We start from the raw sequence: 22,613 nt of genomic DNA on the forward strand, positions 1-22,613 counted from the left end.
GGAAACAAAAGGCATCAGAAGTGAACCTACCATAACATCATATCCGTTTTTTGCAATTGCTTTTACCATTCTAAACAAAAAAGTACTGGGATTGCAGGTATGTACAAACCGCATCTATTATTACCTAACAGCAACCGGAATTCTCTGCTGTGTGTAGATCCTGTGTCGTCAATTTGGTTGCTAGGAGAGTGACACAAACAGGTTCTATGTTGTTTTAATCAGTCACCACGAGGTGGAGGTGTTGCATATGAGATTTTATTGAGAAGGGAGGATAAGGATACTGTTCCCACAAAATCAAAATATGTTCTTTTTGTGGGAAGATATGACGTGAAAATCAAAATTTACCTTGAAAATGATACATTTGTACTTTGAACCCAATGTTTTAAGCATTCATTAGAAACTGTAAAAATTGTGAAACTGCTTGGCCTTTTTTCTCCTGTTGCTTTGCTAACAGTTTCCACAGATAAGATGATAATAAGTCTGGTTATGGATTATCAATCGATTATCAAAACTTGGTAATACACTCAAAAAAGCAACAGCAGTGCTTTATAAGTGCAACCACTTATTTATCAGCAATGGGGCACTATAAATTGTATTTGCCACACATACTTTGCATGAAGCTTCCAGTTATGGTATTTGAAATGAAATGAAATTCAAAGTAATGGTTGTTGCATTGTGGTTAGGTTGCACCTATAATTTTAATGAACAGGTAGATATGTAGGTAATATATTATTTACTTTCTTGGTATCGACTGGATCTAATCTTAAAACAAGCACACTCCCTGCACCTGTCTAGGGGCATGTCACAACTGGATGTTCAATTCAGCGCCATTTAATTTTAAAATGCTTCAGGGGACATTTTCCACTGCTTCAGGATCTGTCAAGTTCCTCAACAGTCATTAATGCCTCTCGGCTGATTTTTAAAAAACTGCTCACTGCTCCACATACAGATTGTGGGCCGATCAGTGGTTCATCCTTATTGGAGCCATTTGGCTACTCCAATGCTCTGACCTACAATGAATGAAATACGGCCTCCAATTGGTGGCTAGCCTCTTAATCGTTGCTTTCCTCTGGGCTTCATCGACACATCACTGCCACCCAAATGAACCCAATAGCCTGTGGAATGGGTTTAAACTGATTAGCACTGTGAGATTGACCATGTGCCCTGTTCAGCTGGGTTGCCAGATTTTGCTCTTTGGTTTGAATGTTGGGGGAGTTGTATGCAGCACCCTGCAGGTAGGGACATTAGTGTCTGGATTTAGGCAAACTTCATATTTTATTGGGCTGTCATTGCAACTTAAGGATGTAACAGTGGCTGAAAAAGATGTGCAGAAATAAAACAAGTTACAAATAAAATGAAAAGGCAACGATATTATGTTTTCAAGTTAATTACTGTTATGATATCTATATATTCATTTTTCAAAGAAAATCTCCTAGAGAACGCAGTGCATTGTGGGCTGCAGTAGAGGACCGCCGGTGTGTATCCGCTCAGTGAGCCTGAAAAGCGGGCAGTCCGTTGCTACTCCGGAATTTGTGGAATTTCGGGTTCTAAATTAGTCAGCGCAGACAATCGTCTGGGTGTTCCCAAGAAATACTGTAATCACCGATAAGGTAAGGTTTGAATGGATTCTTTTATTTGTCTGTTTTGCCGTTTATCCTGTAAAAACAACGCCAGAAATAACAGCTACTCTTTCGCTTTTCCGGGTGTACAGCCGTGCTCCACCGGCACACATAGCCTCGATCGATCTCATCTCGTTAGCACACTCAGTCATTAGCTAACGTTAGCTAGATGGGTGGTTAACTTAGGCTCCAACTATCGGAATTTTAGATAATTCTGATTATGTAAGTTACTTAGTTTGCTGTCTGTTTGTTTTGTGTATCTGGATATTGCAATGCATACCAAAAATAAAGGCAGGTCTGTTAGCTAATTTGTGTTATCTTTGTCGTGCTACACGACTTCGTTGTTACTAGCTAGGTAATTTGATGCGATGGTGGTACAGTAAGTTAGCGGGCTAACGGCGTTATGCAGCAACGTTAGGCAGGGCAAGCCTCTATTTTAAATGCAGTTTCTTCTTCATATTCTTTTGCCTTTCAGTCTACCGGCTTCCCAGTGTTAGCTAAATAGTCCAATCCATTTTAACCAGAAACAGCGTGGTTACATAGCTAGCTATATGTTTTATTGAAACTGCAGACTGGTTTAGTTAATGTAGTCTAACTTGATGGTGGCTGACGTTGGTTAGGTCTTGGTCCATAATCACGCTAACGTTTGCCAGTGAGTTTGCGGTGGGTAGATAACCTTAAGGTTGCTTCTTTTCAACTAGCTATGATAGCTAATGCAGGAAATGCCACGAGTTCACTTTTCTTCATTATTCGTCCACGCACCCCTGTATAATTGCTTATTCCCAAAAATAAATGCAAACTCATTTACCATTCAGCATCAGTCAAAGCGGTGTTTGATGATCCATAGAAACAGCGAGCCAATGTTAGGTTAATCTATCTAATAAATACGACCTGAGAGTTGCATATGCATCCTTGCCAACTAACTTAACTAGCTAGTTAGCGAGACCTTCTCGTTGAATACTATTAGCTACCGTGCTAGAATGTATTGTATCATCTCTGAGTAATATGTCATCTATATCTGATTGGCTCTTTTTCTCCGCTGGTTTATTCTTGTTCTGATCCATTCATTGTGACTTCAGGTAGTTAGATATTTTATGATTAAATAGCATTTTTTCAATTTATTATGACATATGTAATGGCAGGGGTTCATGACGCGGTCCTTAGTTATGTTTGGAAAGGGGAAAAATCAGAACGACTCTTTCCATTTGTGTAACAGATCATTTTTAAAATACGTTTGGTGGTGCACGATTGGATGCTTGCTCTCAAAAGGATGTGGTCAGACATGGCTGCTCTCTTGTCTGTCGGTGTACAACTTTCCGCCGTTCCCCTTATATCCTAGCCTCATCCTTCCTGTCTGCAAACACCCTTGTTCCTGCTGTGCATGTGTTTTTGTCAGTCTTGTGATAGGGCATGAGTACAATGCTCTCTTTTTCCCTCCTCTAAGCTTAGGGATGCTGATCCTTCCTCTGCATTTGCAGCACGTTTCCAGTCTCCCAGGGTTTCACCAGAATACAATGTGTTTTACTGCATTCAGCAGACTGCTGTTGAGAAGTTTTGACTAAGACACTTATTTTGTTTTAAAAAAATATATAGCTGCATTTTTAAAAGAAATTGCTTAAGCACAGACTGGTTTCATGGCACTGTTTGCACACAAGCAAAGAGAGGCTTTGAGATCCTGCCGGAAGGCTTCATAGGTGGTAATGACTGTTTTTTCTCTGTTTGTCTCATTGGGGAGGCATCAGTTCTGACATTTTGTGGTGAAGTAGACAGTCACATGTTGCTCTTTCTGTGTGCTGTGAGCAGACTTCCTGCTCTGAGCACCTTTCAGTATCTTTTCAATCTCAAACTGTCAACTGAATAAGTATCATTCTGTTAATGGGTGCTTACTGCACTGCCTGAGCTCTCTTTTCAGTAGATATACTTTTCATACGTTTCTCTTCCCCCCCCCCCCCCCCAGGTTTCTGAGTCCTCAACATGTCTCAAGCTGATAAACTGAAGGTAGGCCAAAGGTAGACCAGTGTTTCAGCGAATGGTGTTACTTTCACTTCTTAGTGGGATATTAGTATCGAAAAGCTTCAACAGGAACTAGTTGTGTGATACAGGTTCAATGTTGGTGAAAAGAACTTTGTAAACTGACAAAATAATCTTGATAAAAACATCTTTGATCAACAGTGCACATGTGGTAACATCTAGTGAATATGTAGGCCTAGATAATGGAATGCGAAATCTTGCATTCAAACAGTAAGCCTGTGCTTAGTCAGAGGAACAGCACTTAATAGAAATAATGTACGCCTATTCAGTGGGACAATAGGAAAGGAAATGTCGCTTCCAGCTGTACCAATAGTGCAACCCCTCCTTAGTTTTGGTGTTCCCTTTGAGATCAAAGTCTGCCAGCAGCAAATCTTGTTGCATTGCTATGTATACAGTCTTTGTCTTTCATGCTGGGTACAACTTGTATAACCCTTGAGCTGAATGCTCTCAATGGTGGAAGCTTATTTTGCAGCAGTGGGCAAATCGCTAATTGACTCATCTGCCCTTTATCGTTTTTTTCTTAATGAGTTTGTGTCAGTTTTTGTTATGTTGTTATTTATTCTGTATTTACACATTCTCACAGTGTCTAGATATAAAACCTTAGAGTTAAAATGTTCTGCATTTACGTAATACCCCCCTTTGGCTGTTTTTGTCTCAACTGTCAAACTGTTAAAACATGGAAATACAAATATTAATTGTCTAACGTCTCTCTCGTTGAATTGGTCTTATGGTTGTCTCTTGTTCTGTTCCACAGCAGGGCCAGTTCACCAACCCAGAGACCCCTGGGTACGTGGGCTTTGCCAACCTCCCCAACCAGGTCCACCGCAAGTCTGTGAAAAAGGGCTTTGAGTTCACCCTGATGGTGGTGGGTGAGTTCTCACCGCCTCTCGCGTTAACACACGTTTTAATGTTCACGTAGTTCCCTTTTCGCCAGATGCCACAAGTCTGAGTTCCTGATAATGGCCACCATAAAAATAAGTCAGCTAGATAACACACTTTATCATTAAGTAAGTGGGGTTCATTTGCCTTGCAAGGGGAATGCTCGCAGTTTAAGATGGAATGCCATTGCTGTGGCCAGCAGAGGAATGAAAACGTTTGCATGTCCTTTGGACCCATCGTGTCTTCCGAAAGCATAGAGCTGAAGTCTCTTCTAACTAAGAACAGGCCACACATAAATAATTAACGTAGAAAGATTCTTCAAACTCAGCCCACCCCACCTCCCAAGCCCAAAATCGCAACCAAATTAAACAAAGCAACGTGCTGGCTGTCGAGCGACCGGTTCTTTTAAGAGCCGCGGAAGAGGCGCGCGAGCCAGCGGCGTGTTTCGGGCTTCGTGTTTGTCCGGTCACAGCTGGGTTATTTCTGTGAGCGCAGCTGCGGCCGGTCGCTCCGTACGCTGCCGCCGGGGCCGTCGCGTAAAATGGGCTCCGCTCCCGAGAGGAGCCGCGAGGGTGGGGGAGGGGCCGCTCTCACAAAATAGCTCTCTCGCGCAGTCGTTCCTCTGCCTCTGGCCGCGTGTGTCACTGTGGAATGCGGCCGTCTGCCTCGGTCGGTAGCTCCGGTCTGCCTCGACTGCCGTTCTTCTTTTGCTCATTTCAATATCGTGCAAAAACAGGCCTCTGAATTGAGCGGGCAGAGCAAATTTCTCTAACAAAACGGAAACGATAATTATAATTTTGCCGGTAGTCATGCCTAACCCAGGAGTTCCGAAAGGTTTACCTAAAAACCCACTTTGAAATGTAATTTAAATGAAATAGTGCCATTAAAGCCTGAGCGCAAATGTTCAGCATTACTCACTAAAGCATTAGGCTGCTTTTCACCTAATTAGCAGTTCTGGGAAACTGTAATTACACAGGCCTGCGTGTAATTCGAAATTAAATCATAGGGAAATGGCAGGCTCGTTGCATGTTATCAAATTGCAGTGGCTGGTTTCGGTTGGGAGATGAAGAGAAAGACTTCTGTTTTTTCTGAACCTGCTTTCGCGTTTCTCTTCCCAGGTGAATCTGGTTTGGGGAAGTCCACCCTGATCAACAGCCTGTTCCTTACAGACCTCTACCCTGAGCGAGTAATCCCAGGAGCAGCAGGTAACTGAATTGTGTCCCGTCGAGTTTCCCCAGTCATCTCATAGCTGCCTTCTTGCTTTTTGTGTGAGTCTGCATTTTTCAGGTGAACATAGATGGCATGTTTTTTTGGAGATAAGAAGTTGAGACTTCCCTTGAACACTTTAATTTTGTGAAACTCTATCTGCCTACCAGTGTGGATTGTAAAAGTGTTGAACCTGTACTACTGGATGCCTTTGTCTCTATGTGCCCAGTGGTTAAACACTAGCCTACATCCATTTGTCCTACTAGCAGCACGCTAGTTAATGTATGTAAAATTGGTTCAACATAATGTGTAAAAATTGTACATTTGTAAGATTTATATCTGAATATGACATTTGGTGTTTCATAATGGATGAGTCACGGAAAGCACGGTCACGTTGGCTTATTTGGTGGTTCAGTGGCCCAGAAAACTTGAGAGCTGTTATGTAACTGATGTTAATGGCTGATGTGAGATAAGCCCTAGGCAGTTTTCAGGACTGGGGTGAAGAAAAACGATTAAAAAAAAAAAGTGGAGAAGTCGTCAGTTTCGTCTCTCTTTTCTCCCGCCGCCCGCAGAGAAGATCGAGCGCACCGTGCAGATCGAGGCGTCCACCGTGGAGATCGAGGAGCGGGGGGTGAAGCTGCGGCTGACCGTGGTGGACACGCCCGGATACGGAGACGCCATCAACAGCCAGGACTGGTAATGCCTGCCCCGCGCGCTCGTACCCCAAAGCTCGCCCGCAGAGCTAGCGCTCTTCACCACCGAATGACCTCCGCAAGCTTCTCAAGCTCAGAATGTAACGCGCCGCCTGACACAGCCAAATTAGCACGGAGAACTAGTGGAGATTCATGATCCTGAAATGGCTGTGGATAAGAATATATTTAGTGGGAGCCCGAGTGATTACATCACTAAAGGTCTTTGCCACACTCGTGTCCGGCAGCTTGGGTATGACCAGGAGCCTCCAGCAGTGGGATACAGTTGGCTTCATACCTCTCTGGGATAGTCCTGGATTATGGTGGCCAGCCGTTGGAGACAAAATTTTAGCGGGGAAAAAAAAAAAGTGTTTAAATGAATTGCCCTGGTCAGCATAAAGGCCAATACCCTGTCTGTTTCTTGCTGTGAACATAATGTAATGTCACCCGATCTTTCAAAACTAACATGGTTTACTGTGACATGCACAGAGGTAGTGAAGCATGCATCACGTGCTGTCAATTGAAAAAATGCGTACAGGGAAGTTTGAGGGAAGTTCATCCTTATTTAAGCTGGTATGTTTGGTGGTCGTGCTGTTACTGGCCAAAGGTATGTTTCTGCCATCCCGTCTTCTAGCTCACAAGTCGGCACCCCTCACACTTAAGTTTACCACTGAAAGCCACAGGCCAAATACACTGTGGAGAGGCCTAAATTAATCATATATGACTTGAATCAAATATTTAACGGTCTGGTTACAGTTAAAAGAAAGACGAGTACAAAAAGCATTCTGAAGTCTTTTGAATTGTGGTCTGTGATCTGAAGCACTGAAAAATGGGGGGAGCGGTGTAGAAAATATATTCATGACATTTTTATGACAAAAGATGATTTCATAAACTTCTACATAGCATTTCCCCGACCACAAATGAGTGAGAATGTGGAGCATTCCTAAGCTAGCGAATGACACGTAGCTGTGCTGGTTTTGCAAGTAGTGTCTGGTTAAAGAAAAGTGGGGTAGAAACACCCCATGCATTCGATATGTATATGTAAGTACAGCTGTGGCTGATCATTTAACATAGAGCAATTTAAATATGGATTATCTTTGTAATTTGTTTATAGAAACAGTTTGTTTGAAATGTATTTGTGTTACTACACGAGAATTCTATTTGTTTGTGTTTTCGTTGGTGTCACAGGAACTGTCTTAACTGGAACGACTGCTCCTGTCGGAAAGTTAAGCAAAATGACACAAATGAGCAGTAGCATAATCGTTATTTCAGCTTCCTTTTTGGGCGAAAAGTTATATACGAAAGAGGAGGGGGGGATTGTAAGCATTACATGTAACAGCTGGCATGTTGCAGCTGACCCGCTGACCCTGAAAGGAAGGGGGGTCAAGCGTGCCGAAACCGGGACAAAACCAGACCGAGCCGCTCTGGGTAAGAGCGTCCGCCAAACGAACGTAAATGAGTTCAAAAGGCCCGGAGCTAGCAGAGTACGGGCTGCCCGTCTCTGAGCTCGGCCTGCGAGTACGAGGCACTAGAGCTTCTGAACCGAGCCTGAGCCGCTTCCTGCTGAGTGTGGGAGAGGGCTGGATGAACGGCAGGAAGTACCAGTGACCTTCTGCAGGCTGGGCCCCTCCCCCCTCCCTTTGGGCCCCCAGGTCCTCACTACGAGTGGGAATTGCAGACTAGAACAGAGCCCGGCGCTAGGAATCCCGGAAATCTGGCTTGGTTCACAGTGTATTAGACTGTGGTGTGCGCAGAGTTCAGTTACAACGCTTTCTGTGCAGTCGTATTTTTTTACAAAGAGTGTGATAAATGCCGCTTGTTCTCAGAACGCTACGGTATCCCCTCCCTTGAGATTAGCTGAATAAAGACCCCGCCACCAGCCAACAATGCACTTAAGGGCAGAGCCGCTTCCGCCCCTCAATCCGCCATCTCGCCCACGCCTGCTCAGCCCGTGAGCTGGGAAACGTCATTGTCTGGCCCAGCTCCCCTCTCTCACAGAGAGCACTGCAGAGAGTCTCTCCCGTGATAGTAAATCGACAGACTCTACTTCCTGTTCACACGCGGGCTGCAATACTCATTTGCGTACCAACGTGTGTATTAGCAGAGTTACCCCCAGAAGGCCGAGAGCTTGTCGTGGCCCAGGTTCGTTTCCGTACTGTGGGTGAACTTGAGCGTTAAGAGCAGGAAGGGGAAGTCATAACCCGCCACGCGTGTGGTGCTGCGGCGCAGTCTACACAGGAAGCGGCTGCAATTGAGCCGAAAATGAGGACCTGCCCTCCCCTCTCGGTCGTTTCCGGTCGAACGCTGCGCTTCTGTAAAGCGGGTCTCCCACAGGGGTGCGGTCGCTGCAAGGGTTTGACCGTTCCACTATCGCCCCCCCCCCCCCCCCCCCCCCCCCCCCCCACAGCTTCAGCACCATCATCGCCTACATCGACGACCAGTTCGAGCGCTACCTCCACGACGAGAGCGGGCTGAACCGCCGCCACATCGTGGACAACAGGGTGCACTGCTGCTTCTACTTCATCTCCCCGCTGGGACACGGGTGAGCCGGGCGCTGGCGCCCCCTGGTGGCCACCTTCTGAAAAACAGCTTGCTTTTTCTCAGATTCATCATGAGGTCCCTAGAGCCCACAGTACATTTATTGAGAAAACATCATTTTCTCTGACTCATCCATATAAATATGTAGACTAACATGTTCAGATAAGGAATTAGAATGGCTCCACTGTATGCCAAAACAACTGACCCAGAGTTTTAAAATAAGGAATCTCACTTGCACCACATCTTAATCAAAACTTGACCTTTTTGAAACTGTGGTGCGTTTTTACATACAGATACAGTTGATATATTCTGACTAAGTCATCTATCCCTGCATGTAATGGTGAAAAAATATTCCTGCTTTACTTTATTCTTTGTCTGACTATTTTGTGTCCAAAGAGCAGGATTGTCACTGATAGAAGAATTGAGAATAGACACTTGGAAATTTGAACATGATGATGAATAGATCATTTGTGCAGTGGCATGTACTTTATGAGCTCCTTCGCAGTGGCCCATGCTGACTCTGTGATCTCTGCTCTGTAGCCTGAAGCCCCTGGACGTCCAGTTCATGAAGGCCATCCACAACAAAGTGAACGTGGTCCCCGTCATCGCCAAAGCCGACACGCTCACGCTGAGGGAGAGAGAGAGGCTGAAGCGCAGGGTACTGCTGTCTCCTTCCACCCTTCTGTGTGTCTCCACTCTGTCTGTAGCTCTTGTTCTCTCACTGTGTGCCAGCACGGAGCTCCACTCTGTATCAGCACAGAGCTCTACTGTGTAGCCCTCATTCCTCCTTTGTGTCAGCACAGAGCTTCCCTCCATATTAGCACAGAGCTCTACTGTGTAGCTCTCATTCCTCCTCTGTGTCAGCACAGAGCTTCCCTCCGTATTAGCACAGAGCTCTACTGTGTCAGCACAGAGCTCCATGCAGTAGCTCTCATTCTCCCTCTGTGTGCCAACACAGAGCTCCACTCTCTATCTGCACAAAGCTCTACTGTGTCAGCACAGAGCTCCATGCTGTAGCTCTCATTCTCCCTCTGTGTGGCAGCACAGATCTCTACTCCGTATCCGTACAAAACTCTACTGTGTCAGCACAGAACTCTTCTGTATCAGCACAGAGCTCTACTGTGTAGCTCTCATTCTCCCTTTGTGTATCAGCACAGAGCTCTACTGTGTAGCTCTCATTCTCCCTCTGTGTATCAGCACAGAGCTCTACTGTGTAGCTCTCATTCTCCCTCTGTGTATCAGCACAGAGCTCTACTGTGTAGCTCTCATTCTCCCTCTGTGTATCAGCACAGAGCTCTACTGTGTAGCTCTCATTCTCCCTCTGTGTATCAGCACAGAGCTCTACTGTGTAGCTCTCATTCTCCCTCTGTGTATCAGCACAGAGCTCTACTGTGTAGCTCTCATTCTCCCTCTGTGTATCAGCACAGAGCTCTACTGTGTAGCCCTTATTCTCCCTCTGTGTATCAGCACAGAGCTCTACTGTGTAGCTTTCATTCTCCCTCTGTGTATCAGCACAGAGCTCTACTGTGTAGCTCTCATTCTCCCTATGTGTATCAGCACAGAGCTCTACTGTGTAGCTCTCATTCTCCCTCTGTGTATCAGCACAGAGCTCTACTGTGTAGCTCTCATTCTCCCTATGTGTATCAGCACAGAGCTCTACTGTGTAGCTCTCATTCTCCCTCTGTGTATCAGCACAGCGCTGTACTGTGTAGCTCTCATTCTCCCTCTGTGTATCAGCACAGAGCTCTACTGTGTAGCTCTCATTCTCCCTCTGTGTATCAGCACAGAGCTCTACTGTGTAGCTCTCATTCTCCCTCTGTGTATCAGCACAGAGCTCTGCTGTGTAGCTCTCATTCTCCCTCTGTGTATCAGCACAGAGCTCTACTGTGTAGCCCTTATTCTCCCTCTGTGTATCAGCACAGAGCTCTGCTGTGTAGCCCTTATTCTCCCTCTGTGTATCAGCACAGAGCTCTATTGTGTAGCTCTCATTCTCCCTCTGTGTATCAGCACAGAGCTCTACTGTGTAGCTCTCATTCTCCCTCTGTGTATCAGCACAGAGCTCTACTGTGTAGCCCTCATTCTCCCTCTGTGTATCAGCACAGAGCTCTACTGTGTAGCCCTCATTCTCCCTCTGTGTATCAGCACAGAGCTCTACTGTGTAGCTCTCATTCTCCCTCTGTGTATCAGCACAGAGCTCTACTGTGTAGCCCTCATTCTCCCTCTGTGTATCAGCACAGAGCTCTACTGTGTAGCCCTCATTCTCCCTCTGTGTATCAGCACAGAGCTCTGCTGTGTAGCCCTTATTCTCCAGTGAGGCAGAAGGAGTATTCTCTGCACTGCCGCGCAGATGAAAGCTTGTGAATCAGCCTGTCTGCGATCAAAGCAAATCACACACATCAAGAGTTTATTTTTATTCCACAAGCTCATTGTGGGAAAGAGAATTTGCTTGGGATTTTCAGCACAAGAATGTGTGGAACAATTTGCTGTGCAATGTAAAAAAAATCTGTGTGCATGGGTAAGGTTGCCTTTAATTTACTTACAGGGGTTCGGTGACAGTGAGGTAACCCGTTTTTTTCCTCCTCCTTTTTTTTAGATTTTGGATGAGATCGACGAGCACGGCATCAAAATCTACCACCTTCCTGACGCGGAGTCCGACGAGGACGAGGACTTCAAGGAGCAGACCCGGATTCTGAAGGTGACCCCTCCCCCCGGGCCGCCCTATCGCACGGCCGCGCTCGGCAGAGCCCGCCTCTCGTTGAGACGCATGACTCACGCACGCATCAGCAAGCTGATGATTTAGCAGAGCGGTTCACTGTGACTACTGCTGTGCATGTAACGTATGTAACGCATACATCAGGTTACTTTGTACAGGTTTCATCTTAAGATCCACCTTCCACAGCCCACTAGAGTTTGGAAATAAGGGTGAGATGAGTAATCTCGGTCATGAACTGTTTTAGTTGATTAATTGGGTGCTGAGTTAGAACCCGAATCAGCACAGCGGTCTTCAGGACCGGTGATGGCCACCCCTGGGCTAGATGAACGCTGAAGGAACACACAGCTCTGTCAGACATTGGAGCAAATGAACTACGGTTACCTTCCTCGGGGGTGCTGTGGCTGAGCTGGCAGGCCTCCATCTTAAAGTTCACAGTCCAGTTCCCTGACAGCGCCAGGGCCCCGTGAGCCAGCATTGAGTCGTCTCACGTCGAACGAGCCAAAGTCTTGAGATACAAAGTGTGGAGCGCGATACGTGGACGCCAAATCCAGCCCCCCATCCGAACGTTCTTGTGCCGTGAGCGTGCCCGCGTGACCGTGACCCTCCGCTTCCTCCCCCAGACCAGCATCCCGTTCGCGGTGGTGGGGTCCAACCAGCAGATCGAGGCCAAGGGGAAGAAGGTGCGAGGCCGCCTGTACCCCTGGGGCGTGGTGGAGGTGGAGAACCCCGAGCACAACGACTTCCTCAAGCTGCGCACCATGCTCATGTGAGTGACGTCCGGGCCGACCCGCCCGCCACCGCCGCCGCTCGCGTAGGATTCGTAATAGGAGTTCAGGAAGGTTTCTGTTAGCGTTAGCACTCTCTCGCGATGTGTTTTTCTTCACCCTGCTCTAAACCGATCCGCTGTCACTGCTCTGTGGAGATATTTTTGTAGCAGCAGTCACAAATCTGTGGACAGGGTTCACAAATCTGTAGAACAAATTCACATTCTATATTTAGTCCATATTCAATCAGTGTCTTACACTAGCCAGTGTGACGCAGCACAAAGCTAAGATGGTTCGTATATCATTATCGTATATCTCCTGAGGGAGGCAACCCTGGGCCTGGGTTTGAACTTTACATGGGATCCTGTCAGTGTGTTGTTTGATGTAATGTTTTGACTGACTCATGAATCTGTCCCCCCCTCCAGTACCCACATGCAGGACCTGCAGGAGGTGACCCAGGACCTGCACTACGAGAACTTCCGCTCGGAGCGCCTCAAAAGGGGCGGCAGGTTGTCCTCACATGGTTACATTCTGCCTCTGTCTCCTGCGTACGTACCTGTCTGCTTTTCTGCCTTTTCTGCCCCTCCCCGACCTCCCTGGGCCCCCGGCGCTGAAACGTACGGCGTAGAGTATCAAAATGACCTCCAGAACAGCAGTCTCAAACTCCGGTCCTGGAAGGTTGCACTGTCTCCAGGTTTTTGTGGTTTCCTTTCAGTCTGAAGCCAATCGTGACTTAAATTAAGCATTTGGGTCCAGGAGCACACTGCAGACACTGCAGCCTTCCATATTTCAGTTTGAGATCCCTGCTCTGGAGAGCATCAAAATATCTTTTCAGTGCAGTATAACGAATCATAACATCCTTCTAATTCAGTGTAGAGAACCAAAATTGTATTCAAATAGAGCACTGGGAATATTGCTATTTGTCAAATACAGTACAGAGAATCGGGACTCACATCCAGTACGGAGAATCTGATTACTATTGAAATACAAAATGATTTTTTGATTTTTCAGTGACAGTGCATCTTAATCTTATCTTAATCTTTATTACTATTTAGGTACAATGTAAAGAGTCAAAATGGCTGGCAGATACAGGAAAGATTCAAAGCTCTCTCTAGATTCAGCATAAAGAATAAAAACAGCATTCAAAATGGTACAAATAACAGAAATAGTCTTAAAATACAGTAAGGATTAAAAATACCTTTCAAGCACAGAATAGATTCAAACCTCATACAGTGCATGGGATTTTTAGTCCTTTCAAAATATTGTACACAAGACTGTACAAGTCTGAAATAATGTCCAAAAAAGAAAACCAAGTCATATTTATTATGCTGTTGAACCAGTTCTAATTCTGGGAAAATGTCTGCTTTGTGCATTTTGGAAGAAGATTTAATTTTTGAAGTGCTAAACCTCCTGTTTGATGTGGCAGCTGGTCAAGTACTTTGTGGTCGAGGATCTGAGGCCTACTGAATCTGTTCCATTGCAGTTGTCGTAGCAGCCAGACGTTGTCAAAACATTAAGCAACACACAGCATCTCATCAAACAGGCTTCATATTGGTTTAATTACCGAACACTTTATGGAGCTCCGTGTATGGAAGTTAGGATTATGAAGCTGTAGGAAGTTCCACATATAGAAATTAGGATTACAAAGGCATATGGAGGTCAGCATAGGAATTTAGAATTAAGAAGCTGTATGGAGCTCCGCATATGGAACTTTGAATTATGACCCTGAATGGAACTCCATATATCGAAATTAGGGTTGCGAAGATATATGGAGCTCCATGCATGAAAGTTAGGATTATGAAGATGCATGGAGGTCCATACATGGAAGTTAGGATTATGAAGCTGCATGGAGGTCCATACGTGGTAGTTAGGATTATGAAGCTGTATGGAGCTTCATGCATGTAAATTAGGATTACGAAACTGTATGGAGCTTCTTGCCTGGAAATTAGGATTATGAAGTTTTGGAGCTCCATGCATGGAAGTTAGGATTATGAAGCTGTATAGAGTTCCCCGTATGGAGGTTATGGTTGCGAAGGCATATCTGTACAGAGCAGTGCTGACAGGAGGGTCATCCTGTCCTTAGTCCCCGCGAGCCTGTGAACTGGCTCAGTGCGGCTGCGAGCAACAAAGCGGCCTCTCATAGCAGCTGATCCGATTCACGCCGCTCCCTGTCTTAGCCTTAGAGATCCCGTGATAGGCTGCGAGAGACTACACAGATTCTCTGATGCTGCAGAGCCTTCGGGCAGACCACTCCACTCATGTAAGTCACATCTAAATAATGGGCCTGCAGTTGAAAGCCTTCTCCTAGGAAACCAGCGTTAACTGGATGTTGTTATTTTGGGATCCATCTGGGGAGTCTGGTTTGTGAGTTCATCCCGAAGGCTTCAGGGTGCAGGGGTCTATTATTATAAGAATGACTGGGCGGCAGTGTAGTGCGGTGGTTAGAGAACTGGGTTCATTTGCCAGGGAGGACACTGCTGTTGTACCCTTGAGCAAGCTGGTTAGCCAGAATTGCTTCTGTATATATCCAGCTGTGAATGTGGATGCTGTGTATGAAGTTGTGCTAGTTACTCGGGATAAAAGCATCTGCTAAATGCCTGCAAAATGAAATATAAATAATAAGTAATACTAAAGTGTATATATTTTGCTTGTTCACATCAGGTAATGTTTTACCATTGGATACACCTGTCAGGCAACATGTGCATGCTTCCCCCAGGTGCAGACAGCCTATTGCACATTGGCAATTTGTTGCATTAAACGGAAACGAGTCCTAAATTTTAATGTTGTCTCTTACCCGTGGACCCCCGTTTTTCCGAATCTCTTCTCTCAAGATTTTGGTCCCTAGGGTCCGGCCCTATTATTCATTTATAAATCCTCGACTGTAAACAAAGAAACACTGTCCATAACGGCAGTGTCTTTTCCGAAGATTTCTCACACGCATCTGCAGGGTATGATTCATGTTTGTTACGTTGCGTTTCCCAGGGAACGCTGAAGCCCTTGAGGGAGTTTGCGTGAACGTCCTTGCCTATTTTTAATCCCTCGTGTATGCCAGTCCATATAAATCATCAGGTCCGTGCCAGCCCGGCAGGGAGGCCATCTTGCCGCTGCTCCCTCGGGCGGTAATGGGCGGGTCCCTCTCAGTGAAGCGCTGGCCCGTGATAGGCCCGAGAGCCTGGGAGGGGGGAGGTATCGCTTAAGAGCTCCTTCGGAGCTCCGCCCCTCTGCCTGCCACTGCACTGCTGCTTGCTTCTTCTGCACCTCTCTGCACCTGCCTCCTCTTCCTCACTTCGCACTCACGCTCTCCTCTCTTCTAAATATACATGTCTTTTTCTTCCGTCCTCCTCTTTGGACCGCAGCACAACACATTAGCATCAGTGCTATCGTAGATGCTTAGATTCTAATGCCTGTAGAGCCCCTGTTGCATCTAAAATGTCACCAGCGCCAGCTGAACACCATTATCATTATTATAAAACATGGTTATGCTATTTGTGTATCAATTTGTAGTTGAAAACGAATGTGTGCTTCCTACAAATGTCACACTGTGGCGTTAGGCTCTGAATGGGCCTCCTGATGATTACTGAGGCCGCTCGACCTCTGACCGTGAATAATGCGGTTAATGAGCTGAGGGACCGCGGCGGCGGCGCCCCCCGGCCTCGACCAGGACCTCACCATCGCTCTGCTCGTTTCAGGAAGGGACCGGAGCCGGAGGAGATGGACAAGGACATTATCCTCCAGGAGAAGGAGGCTGAGGTATGGCCGCCATCACGTCCATTACCTCATGAAACGGCCGATGTCCTTGAACGGGAGAACTTGTTGAGGTCTTGATTGAAGGCCGTGTTCGGTTGAATCGAGTTTTTTAGCGCTGGGCAAGAACATATTTTTTAACCCACATTGGGCCCTTTTGGAGAACATTTGACGCTCCTGTTGTAGACATTTTCAATGTGTTTGCACAGACTACAGTTAGTATGTGTAGGCAACCCTTGTCCTTCTCCCTTATTTTCTGCATTGGAGTGGGTGACCTGCACTGTCTACGCTACACTACACTTAATCCAGCCTATTGTTGGGTCGTAGACGAAATGCGTCCAATCACATGCTGGGTTTACGGTTATGGGCGGGGTCGGTGCCCCCACCCCTTTTCCCTGCCTGACTCTGTGCTCTGTCTCTCCCCCTCAGCTGCGACGCATGCAGGAGATGATCGCCAAGATGCAGGCGCAGATGCAAAAGCAGGGAGACGGAGAGGGAGACAGTCAGCAAATGTGAAGAGAACGGTGGGTGTGACTCTGCACAGCACCCCGCTCTGTAAGGTCTAATAAACCTGCTCTCTGTCTGCTGGACTGTCCTCTGCTTTACCCATAGAGCATTGCTTCACAGTAGTGTTTATTTCCAAAATCTCCACTTGTATCCATTTCGGATGGTTGAGCTCCCATGTTTTCAATTCTGTTCTCTCTTTAATGTAGTGCGCATCCATTGCTAAAAATCCACATTTCCTGTAGCAGAGTAGAACTTGTTTCTGTTTCACTGACGGACATCCTCTACCAGGCTACTGTTTTTGTCAAGACGTTAAGAGGCTTCTGAGACTGTTCTCTCGGAAAAAGTAATTAGTATAATAGTGTTATAATATTATAATGGTAAATTTCGCCTGTGTTCTATCTGAGCTATTAAAGTGCTGGTGAGTTTGTATTCACCCAGTGAACCCCAGGGGAAGCATTTAATTGGATGTACGAAGCCAAGACACATAAATAGAGCTCCAAGTCGCACGTAAGTGGTAGCTATGCTGTGTTTTAATCTTCCAGCTTCGATATTTCACTGACGAGTGTGAATTGCACTCTCCCAATAGCAAAGCCTTGCTGCGAGCTTTGCGTCAACACAAGGTAATGTGTTAGCGCGGCCCTGTGAATGCGATTCGGCCATGTGAAAGGAGCCGGTATGGCTCTGGTGTGCCCTTGCTATTTTCGGTCATTGCTTGTGGTGACAAATGCAATCCAGCTTAGGCTACACAAAGCTCCTAACAGGTTCTGAGTGCATCTTCTGAAACCGAATCGAAATTGATCCAAACTACTAGAAAACACTATTCGCTCAGCACTAACAGCACACGGTGTTTTTACTCGACTTCATTTTCAGTCAAGCTCTCAAAGCAGTTGATCGATTAACGCTCCTTATTTGTTTCTCAGGTCTAAATCGATTGCTCGTTACGCAATGAAAACAAAAACCGGCCAATCCCGTGGCTCTCTGGGGCCAGGTCTTTAGGAACATTGGGTTAAAAAACACCCCGTGCTTTCTGCAGTGCAGACAGTCTAATTGAGTGTTTTCTAACCCCCACCCCCCCAGGTCTTCGACTGCCGTGACGGCCAAGCGAGGGAGAGCGAGACGCGCTGGGAGGGGCTGCTCCTCGTCCGCTGCCAGTGCTGCCTGCCAGAATTTCTGTTATTCCACTCCTTTTAGCGACTCGTCTTTTTATAAGCAGTATTGTCTCACCTTTTTATATTCGCACACGTCGTCGCTACTATGTTAACTTGTGCTATTATATCGTGCTAAGCCAGTTATCGATATGAACCCCCCCCCCCTCCAGCGAGAGGTGCATGCTGTGTTACAAAGAGCCATTTTGTGTTTATTTTTTTCTTTTTTTGTCTTATAAATTTAAGAAAGCCAAATGCTGCTGCCGTTCTTTCGTCAGTGGAACCCTGCACTCCAGAGCTCGCTGTTCAGCTGTGTGCTGTGCCAGCACTGCTGGTCCCAGTGCCTAAATGTCATGCGTTTCCATTGGGGCGTGTGGCGGTTTTGAGCAGCGGGATTGGCTCACACGGGGACTTTTTACAGCGGTTTGTTGTTCTTTGCTTCGCATCTGGACGCAGGATAGTCCAGTGAAGGTCGCCAGCAGCTTTTTCAGTAGGATGCAGGACCCCAAGCCAGATCGCTAAACCGCTAACTTCATTGAGTGGTGGGTACAAAAAGATATTTGTACATGTTAGGTATACGTTGTACCAGCATGTAGTTGTGCATGATGGTACAATAATATGCTCAAAATCCATATACCAAAAAAATAGGACTTGAAGCTTAATGTGCTGTCGCTCGAATTCAGCAGCTGGAAATGATGTTTTCAATGGCTGGTTTACCTTACTAACATGTTAGGTGTGTCTTTTTGACTATGCAACATCAAAGCAGTTTTAATTGCCACCACAACTAAGGGCTGTTTGTCATTTTATATGTATAACGCATAACACATTTCTAGAAAAACTGGTCTGCATTATAAATTATTCTTTTTTCTGGTTACATTTTAGTTACAGGGCATTTTTGCAGGATTCTTTTTTTATTTCTAAGAATCAGTTTCTGGATACCACAGTGCTGTCCTCTTCCAGTTTGGAGCCCGACTGTTTTGTGTCAAAATGGCTGATATTTACACTGTGAGTTCTGTCCGTGACCCTTGACCCTTGATCAATGAAGGAGATGTAGCCACACCTTTTACCCAGAGATATGCTTGTTTCCGATGTCTGTGCCACCTGGGAAATGTAGGTCTTCCACAACGCGTGTGGGTCATTTGTAGTTATGGGAGGGGTTGCCATAGACTGGGACTTATCAGGTCACATCTCCCCAGGCACACCCCCACCTCTGTCGATTTGGATAACATTCCGTCATCTCCATTTTCAGTGATTTTAAATCCTTCAGTGATGGAAAATAATCCTTATTGAATACTGTCTTATTGTAATAAAATTTCTATTAAACCCTTGTTCTCTTGGTTTTGATTGTTGCAGATGAATCTATTCTCATCCATTTTCTATGTCCGTAAAAGGTCGTTTTGCAATCTTTCAGCATAATGGCATTACTGTATATAAGTTTTTGTTTTTAATTATGTGTAGAATATACTCCTGTAGTGGGAATACAAGACCATGTAAGTAAACGTCTGGTGCTGCTGGCTTGATGGGCAACACTGCAAGCATGCCCCAGCCCACTCTGCTGTCCAGACATTAGCATCTACCTTCCTAAACTCCATGATTCAACTTGTCCATTTATCAGTGCTCTGTGTCCCAGAACCACCTCCCTCTATACCTGCTCTTCCAGACTAAACAGCACGGTCAGCTGAGCTCACATAACAGCTCTATGGTCCTGATTTACCCCTCCCAGACATCTTTAATAGTAGGATTGACTGAATAGGTTAAGTTCTGAGCCTGTACTTATAGTAAAGATTGAGAGTGTGTCTGATGCCCATACATGCATTGGAAAATTATTCCGTAAGACAGGACCTCTGTAAGAGAAGGGTCTACTTCCCCATTGGAATTTTAGATATACTTGGAATTTTCAAAAAGCCTGCATCTTTGACAAACTGATTTGTTGGCAAGGAGGCATCCTATGACAGTGCCATGTTGAAAGTCACTGTGATTTTCAGTACGACTCGTACTACTGCCAGTGTTTGTCAATGGAGATTGCATGGCTGTATGCTTCATGTTGAGCACCTGTTAGCACTGGGTATTGCTGAAATTGGCAAAAACACTAATTATAAGGGGTACATATATACAGTGTTTTTTTTCTTCACAAATTCAGTACAAAAATGTAAAATTTCTTCTTTGGGTACTAGTCCACAAGTTACTTTAGGGGGTGTTGGAGGGGTGGAGTTGCATGTACTTAATAATGATCCTCAAAGGGTTTAGACTTTTCTACACATTAATTCTATATTCTTATAGAGTTGGGCACCATTACATTCATTTTACACCACAGATCGATGTTTCAGCCATTACTTTATGAAGAGGTATATCAGCTGGCTCTTTCAACAGTCACACCCAAAATGTCAAGCTATTTGTCTGGCTCTAATGATTTAAGGAGTGCACTGTGCATCAAAATTATTTTATTTTATTTTTCTAAATAAACTAGCTGGCCAAGGTGTAATATTGAGACACCAGTCATTTACTGAGAAAATTGAGTGTGAAAATATTGATGGTGGTTTTCCTTCTCACTATGGTCAATGCCTTGACTCTATTTTATATAGTTATCACAGAATTCAAACTGTGTCAACATCTTTTTGCACAAACATATCTACTCACATATTGCAATGTCACAAATGAAGGTTATGTGAGATCATTTAACCTAGACACCCAGAGGGGAAAATATAGCACTATGAATGTGCCCACCCAAAAGAGCATGAGATGGTACAAATTGGCAGGTCAGTGCTTCTAAAACATCTAAACATTTCCAAAATACTGCTTTTTAGACAGAATGAATCAAAGGAAATTACAAGAGATGAAAAATAATATTCTCTTGATATCAAACAGCATAGCCGACAACAATGCTTCACAATTTGTGGAACACAGCATGCACATTTTACCATATAGTACTGTAAAGGAAGGCAATGGGGAAAGGAACATTTCAGAGACAGCCCTACAATCTTACAAAAGTGCTACAAATGCTATGAACTTACCTCAGTGGGCGGCATATCCTCATGAGCAACACAGGAATTTTGTTTCACATAGATATCTGGCCAGCCCACCGTACCATGCCTCAGGTGTCCCCGTTTGACAGCATAGAGCTCTCACCAGTTCACCATCGGCTGAGCATCGAATGGTTTCAACTGTACGATCTGTGCTGTCTGTATCACCTCTCTGTTCTGTTTTCTTCCAGTGCTATCTCTGTCATATTTATCTGCCTGTCTCTCTGTCAACAGCTTTTTATTTTAGCTTTGTTTTCCTTTTTTAATCCTATCAATCCTGAGGGTTGAGACAGGTGGGAATACTGAGCTATGGAACAGTTTGGGAATGAAGAGGCGCAGCAGCAAAAGTGACACAGCGTAGAAATATTTCTCTTTTGTTGCCATGGATTTTGAATGTTTTTTTTCCAGCTGTTTGCTGTGCTCTCTATTATATATGTGCTGTCAGAATAAAATATAATTAGGTCCCACATCCACTTTGCGAAAGTCAACCTCAAGACGAGGTATAGCTAGCATTTTAGTGAAGTTGAAATTGTTAACTCCAGTCTTCATTTGGGAATTATCTCTTCCAGCTCGACGTTCACGGTGGATTTGGAAAGTATGTTTATATTTTGACCGTTTTTATGAAGTGCTAATATATTTTCCCTCTGCTGTGAATGATCATAAATCCAAATACTCAAGGAACAAAGCAGCCGGACTCTAATTTTGTATCTGTTATAGACTTTGGCCACTAGAGGGCATAAAAGCCAAATTAATTTTATCAGCAAAGCGTGCAGCATTGAGGAGCGGAATCGCTGAGCTTGCCTCAGACTACTGTTCTGCCCTGAAGCCCGTACAAGTGATCCTACAGCTGGGAGAATATTCAGAAAATGGAACTCCAATAGCTACTGAGGATAGGCTTATCAGGACAGAGGCAAGGAGTAGTGATGGTCTGAACTGAAATGTCAATCTAATTCCAGGATTTCAGGCAGTAATTATTACACAGTGACAGGGCAGGTACAGGCAAAACCAGGCATCGTGGACCAGGCTGGCCCTGGTTTTTGGTCAATTTAATTAGAGTACTGGATTAAAGTTCTTTATTGGATTAAAGTTCAAATTACCTCTGAACCTGGATCATATTCTCATGCAAAAGGACAGCGCACACAATATGAACACTCTATATTTAGTGACTGATTCAATAATGAGCTGTAGCCATGACAGTTTATGCAATGCAGTTCTAATTAATCTCAGTCAGGCTTATTTGAAAGAGTATGTGGAAACACACACACTGAACTTGGATCACATCCTTATCTAGACTAGCACCTGCAAATGTGCTATGTCTTATCTAGACATTGTGACCTCTCAGCTGATATTGCACTACAATGAACTCTAGTGTTGCCACACTGTTGGTGTAATACCAGACATTTTATGAGGATGTTCCAAAAAGGATTTGTGTCTTATCGTTTGTAGGTGTCAACGGATATAGTGGCAGTGTAGTATAATGGGTAAAGAGTTGAGCTTGTAACCTGAAGGTTGCAGGTTTGATTCCCCAGTAGGACACTGCCATTGTACCCTTGAGCGAGGTACTTAACCTGCATTGTTTCACTGTATATCCAGCTGTATAACTGGTTGTGTAACTTGCATAAGACGCTCTGGACAAGAGTGTATTCAAAAAATGCCTGCAATCATATTTGATGTATAGTCCTGAGACTACACATTTTACATGCTAAATCAAAATTCCTTGGGGATTTAAGTTATCGAGAATGACATTTTTGCAAAGGA

The 22,613-nt window shown here is 45.0% G+C and overlaps 1 protein-coding gene across 2 annotated transcripts; it reads left to right on the forward strand.

Annotated features, from left to right (window-relative positions):
* The first annotated feature begins 1,452 nt into the window (after positions 1–1,452).
* sept2 (septin 2) lies at positions 1,453–19,163 on the forward strand. Of its 2 annotated transcripts, none has more exons than XM_035422935.1 (13): positions 1,453–1,610; positions 3,577–3,617; positions 4,405–4,519; positions 5,648–5,734; positions 6,308–6,431; positions 8,832–8,966; positions 9,503–9,620; positions 11,556–11,657; positions 12,296–12,441; positions 12,865–12,987; positions 16,129–16,189; positions 16,613–16,707; positions 17,768–19,163. In XM_035422935.1, exons 2-12 carry the CDS (start codon positions 3,594–3,596, stop codon positions 16,697–16,699), a joined length of 1,122 nt encoding a protein of 373 aa, XP_035278826.1. In that variant the 5' UTR covers positions 1,453–1,610; positions 3,577–3,593; the 3' UTR covers positions 16,700–16,707; positions 17,768–19,163. The 2 variants fall into 2 exon arrangements, with proteins under 2 accessions (XP_035278826.1, XP_035278827.1); XM_035422936.1 differs by having other exon boundaries at positions 12,865–12,948.
* The last annotated feature ends 3,450 nt before the right edge of the window (positions 19,164–22,613 follow it).

Source organism: Anguilla anguilla, chromosome 6 (assembly GCF_013347855.1).
Source record: "Anguilla anguilla isolate fAngAng1 chromosome 6, fAngAng1.pri, whole genome shotgun sequence".
Taxonomy (NCBI): Eukaryota; Metazoa; Chordata; class Actinopteri; order Anguilliformes; family Anguillidae; genus Anguilla; species Anguilla anguilla.

Excerpts from the sequence above, each read along its gene's own strand:
- sept2 (XM_035422935.1), top strand. The coding sequence starts at position 3,594 with ATGTCTCAAGCTGATAAACTGAAG. Across the intron at positions 9,621-11,555 it reads GAGAGAGGCTGAAGCGCAGG|ATTTTGGATGAGATCGACGA; the intron begins GTACTGCTGTCT and ends CCTTTTTTTTAG. Across the intron at positions 16,190-16,612 it reads TCCAGGAGAAGGAGGCTGAG|CTGCGACGCATGCAGGAGAT; the intron begins GTATGGCCGCCA and ends TCTCCCCCTCAG.